General features: G+C 35.8%; 1 protein-coding gene across 1 annotated transcript; it reads left to right on the top strand.

The window, feature by feature from the left end:
- Positions 1-274: 274 nt before the first annotated feature.
- Positions 275-4392, top strand: LOC103181586 (metalloreductase STEAP1). Its single transcript, XM_007898194.1, has 3 exons — positions 275-757; positions 2557-2721; positions 4117-4392. Exons 1-3 carry the CDS (start codon positions 275-277, stop codon positions 4390-4392), a joined length of 924 nt encoding a protein of 307 aa, XP_007896385.1.
- The last annotated feature ends 298 nt before the right edge of the window (positions 4393-4690 follow it).

The following is a 4690-nucleotide window of genomic DNA, read 5'->3' as shown; positions in this document are numbered from 1 at the left end:
TGTGTGCTTCTTAGCCCCTTCTCCCAAGTAAATTCCTCAATGCTTGACACAAGGATACAAATAATTTTCCAACAGGAGGATTTTTTGAAGATGTGAAAGAGACTTTGTGTATACATCCGATTAGTCATGTTAGGTCTATCTAGGAGAATCCAATTGGATGCTGCAGCAGTTACAATAGCCTCTGTTTCAAAACAAGGTACTTCAGGTTTTGTTTTCTGACAAGTTTAGCTACGTGCAGTCTAACTTTGTTTAATTTGCGTTGCAGGACTCCAGAATGTCAGCAGGAAATTTGACATTGCCTAATCGCCTCCCGTTTGAGGACTTTGAATATCCTTCTCAACTAGACAGACAATTGGAGCTATTCCCCCAGTGGCATTTGCCTGTCAAGCTAGCAGGAGGATTGTCTCTTTCTGTCTTCATGTACACTTTCCTCCGGGATGTCATTCACCCCTATGCGACTGAAAATAAAAATGTATTTTATAAAATTCCCATTTTGGTAATGAACAAAGTGTTGCCAGTGGTTGCCATCATCCTTTTGGCTTTGGTGTATTTGCCAGGGATTTTTGCTGCAGCTTTCCAACTCTATTTTGGTACCAAATACAGACGTTTCCCTCGCTGGTTAGCTCGGTGGATGCTGTTACGGAAACCTCTTGGACTCCTTAGCTTCTTTTACGCAGTGCTGCATGCATTCTTCAGTCTGTGCTACCCAATGCGAAGGTCGTACAGATATAAGTTACTCAACTGGGCATATCAGCAGGTAAGGATAAGTAAAGCTGTTGGGATATTCCCTCAACACTTACAGCAACCACTGTATAATTATACAGTACAACTCGCATAAGTCTGATCTGTATAAATAGTATAATTGCCTAAGTCGTACATCTGCCTAAGTCCCATTCAAGAGCTTACATTCTATGCAAGTTTGACATAACTCATACATTGCATAATAATTCATATTAAGTGTATGGTTCCCAACTGATACTACTTATGTGAGGTTTACAATATATTATAATTATATATTATATTATATATAAAACTATATATAAATGACTCATTATCAATTTGCTGCATCTCATACTTCCTGAAATATAGTGCACATTGCCTTGCCATACTTTCTTTAACTTTAGGTTAATCTGTACCATCCCTTATCTCTGTTTGAAAGTGTTTCACTTTCACTCAACACCTCACAACTGGGTAAAACATTCCACTTATGTTTAGATTTACTCTATTTATACAGCATTTTAGATTGTCGAGAATTTGGCAAATTCTTAAATACAGTGTTATATTTTGTAACTTTTTCTGTCGTCGTTCTACGAACTACAGAAAAACGGCTTCAAAGTTGAGGTTGAATTCAATAGTTTGTCAGATTCTAGCCACTCTAAATCGTTACATAGATAGAGCAAACCTAAACCCAGGTGGAATATTTCCCCAAATCATTCTAAAACGCCTTTGCTCCTCTATTGAAAGGATTAGGCTTGGTTGGTGAAAAGGCATTATTATTCTTCACTTTCCTATGTTGTTGACCCCCCCCCTGGAATTTTTGTTCTGATTTACTGATTTATTTTATCAGTGCTGTGGAAGGCAGTGTATGTCATACTGTGTATTGTAAGAAGTACCATATTTTCGGGGCTGAGATTTTTCCCTACCCGGGAAATGTTTCAGAATTTTTAAATATTCAAGTTTTGGTATATTTAATTTAATCAACTAGGAATCTTAAACCATGAATGCAGCCCACATTAGTACATTGTGAGGGTTGGATTCCCGATTAAATATGCAATATAGGGATATAGGCTTAGTGCCAAAGCAAGCAGGGGATGAAAATCATCATTATGTACTTGTATAAGGACCTAAATACTAGACTGAATGGAAATGCTGAATAGCTTTTTCATTTAATTGTGATTCTGTGGATGTCTATGAGATATCAGCAAATCTGCTTCACCAATGCTTACAACATTTAAACTAGCATACATAAAATTCATGTGAACTACTTATTGTTTTGTGGTTCTGTCACTTCCCATAAAATCAATGTATGATTGTTTCTCAGTTTGTATAATCTCAGCCATGCAAATAGGATCTGATTCCTTGCCTGGGAACCGGTACTAAGGTCACCTGAATTTGTAAAGCAAGCTTATCCTTTCAGAATGAATTTGCCTTTTTTGGTTAGGTTAATAAAAATGTATTAGCATCTAACCCACAATTCTCAGGTTATAATAGAACTTTAATCCTAAAGGGAAAATATTTTTCGGGTTAATCATGGCAAGTGAATTAATTCTTTGCCTTAAAATAAGTAAAGCAAAGCATGGCATGAGAAAAAATCTTTTAGAACCAAGCAGGCCCACTCCTACGTACAAGATTTAAAAATCTACTCTTTTGTGATCTTTGCTCCCTTTACTCCACCTGCTTATTCATCTTCCCATGATGCTCAAAGCGATTTAAGACAAACCAGAATATTGAAACATAGAAATTTTCTGTTCCACCCACCTTTAATGTTAACCCCGCTTGGTATATGACAGTATATGCCATTTTGCCTTAAAAGATAAAATTGTTTTATTTTAACAGGTGAAACAAAACAAAGAAAATGCATGGATTGAAGATGACGTCTGGAGAATGGAAATATACGTGTCTCTAGGAATCCTAGGTCTTGCAATTCTTTCCTTATTGGCTGTGACTTCAGTTCCGTCTATCAGCAATTCATTGAACTGGAGAGAATTTCAATGCATACAGGTATCTAACTAGTAAAACAAAATAATAATAATAATAATCCTTGCATTTGATATACACTTTATCATGTTGTTGAGAAGTCTCAAAGCGCTTCATAGAATATTTTCTGGACAAAACGCGGCAGCCAATTGTGCACATCAGTGTACAACAAACAGTCGTGGATTGAAGTGATCAAATGATTATTATTTTTTATTATTAAAATTATGGGATACAACAAACTGAAGAAGAAAATTGTAGGATGACAGAGACTGCTGAGCAGAGTGTACAGATCAATGGTAGATGTAGTTTAATGTTGAGAAATTTAAATTGGTACATTTTGCAAGGAGGTGGGGAGTGAGGGGAACTAAAGAAATAAAGTAAATCCTAAATGGTGTAGATGCTAATGATATTAAAGAACAGAGAGGTCAAAGGATGCAAATATGTGAATCTTCCGAGAACAAAAGGCCATAAAATAACTAATGACATTCAAGGGTTTATTCACAGGGACAGCCTCAGCAAAATGGCTGGATCCAATGATTTTATTGCAGGACTCCATTGCTGTTCTTGATTATGGAAATTGGTATTTTAGTAGGGGCAGAATCAATAGGAATATTTAACGGAGCGATAGATAGCTACTTGGGTAATAGAAATATTAAGGGGTGTGGCGAAAGGATGGGGAATTGGGCTTTAAAGATCTACCAAGATCTAATAAACTATGAAACAGCCTCGTTGGACTGAATGGTTCCCCTTCTTCATAATTTTCCATGTTCGTTCCTATGAATCTACAACGCACCTTTTCCGATGCTTTTATATCTCCTTTACTGGAGTGCCCACAACTGTACATAACTGAAAGCCCCACTGGTAAAACTTATTGTGGCCTGTTCACATCCATATTTATTGTAAAATTGCTGTTAACTTGCCAGAAGATCATATGTATGCACTTCTATGCGTAAGGTTTCAGATTGGTTACTTAAATTGTTTCATAGAAAAATATGAATGTACGGGATCAGAAAAGACCAAGAAAAAATCGAATGAATTGTAATAATGTGAATTAATGTAACAGGTTGTATAGGATTTGTAGCAGCACATGATTTATTTTGCTGTTATTAGGGCCTATCCTACACAAATCGCTAAAATCACAATCTGTTACATCTTTCTAATGGAAAATCCCATTATAAATATGTTATTTCCCATTATAAAGATTATAACAATTAAACAAGCAGATCGCTATTTTTATAAAAATAGATCTCATTGTAAGTTAGATAAAATAGATGCCAGCCTCCTCTTTAAACAGTGTTTTTATTGTAGTCTAATACAGCATAATGGGAAAGCTGTTTTTGATATTCAAACAATGTATTTTTTTTAAAGTATCCAAAAAAAAGCACATTAATATTTTTGTACTATGTCTGTGTGTTACAGTCGAAGATGGGATATTGCGCACTACTACTATGTACTTTGCACGCTCTGGTGTTTGCCTGGAGAAAGTGGGTGGACCTCAGTTACTTCGTCTGGTACACACCTCCTACATTTATGATTGCCGTTTTTCTGCCTATTCTAGTCTTGGTAGGCAAAACTGTATTGATGTTCCCATGCTTTGCAAATCAATTAGCTCAAATTCGAAGAGGGTGGGATCTGTCTACAAAACATAAAATGGATTCCCCTCTTAACAATGATGTAACAGAAGATGAAGTCTGATTTAAGAGGATGAATTCCAGTGGAAGTTTAGTGGACAATTACCAATGCTGCTATTTTCTAACTGAGTTTGATTTGTGATTTATGTGAATGTGCAGTAAGCCACTGCTTCTCTCACATTTTGTGAGAAGCATCATTTTACTTAGTCCTATTCTCTTTATGAAAACTATGCAGCAATCAAATTTTTACATTTACAAAGCTTGGCATGGCCACTGTACAATATGCATGCAAACATAGCAATTATTTTTTTTTCATTTCTCATATTGTTGATCATATGTCCAGTTATTTGCTCTGAAACATT

The sequence above is a fragment of the Callorhinchus milii genome, unplaced genomic scaffold, assembly GCF_018977255.1.
Source record: "Callorhinchus milii isolate IMCB2004 unplaced genomic scaffold, IMCB_Cmil_1.0 Scaffold2, whole genome shotgun sequence".
Lineage (NCBI taxonomy): Eukaryota > Metazoa > Chordata > Chondrichthyes > Chimaeriformes > Callorhinchidae > Callorhinchus > Callorhinchus milii.
Note: the sequence above shows the minus strand (reverse complement) of the source record. Positions and strands in the feature narration are given on the sequence as shown.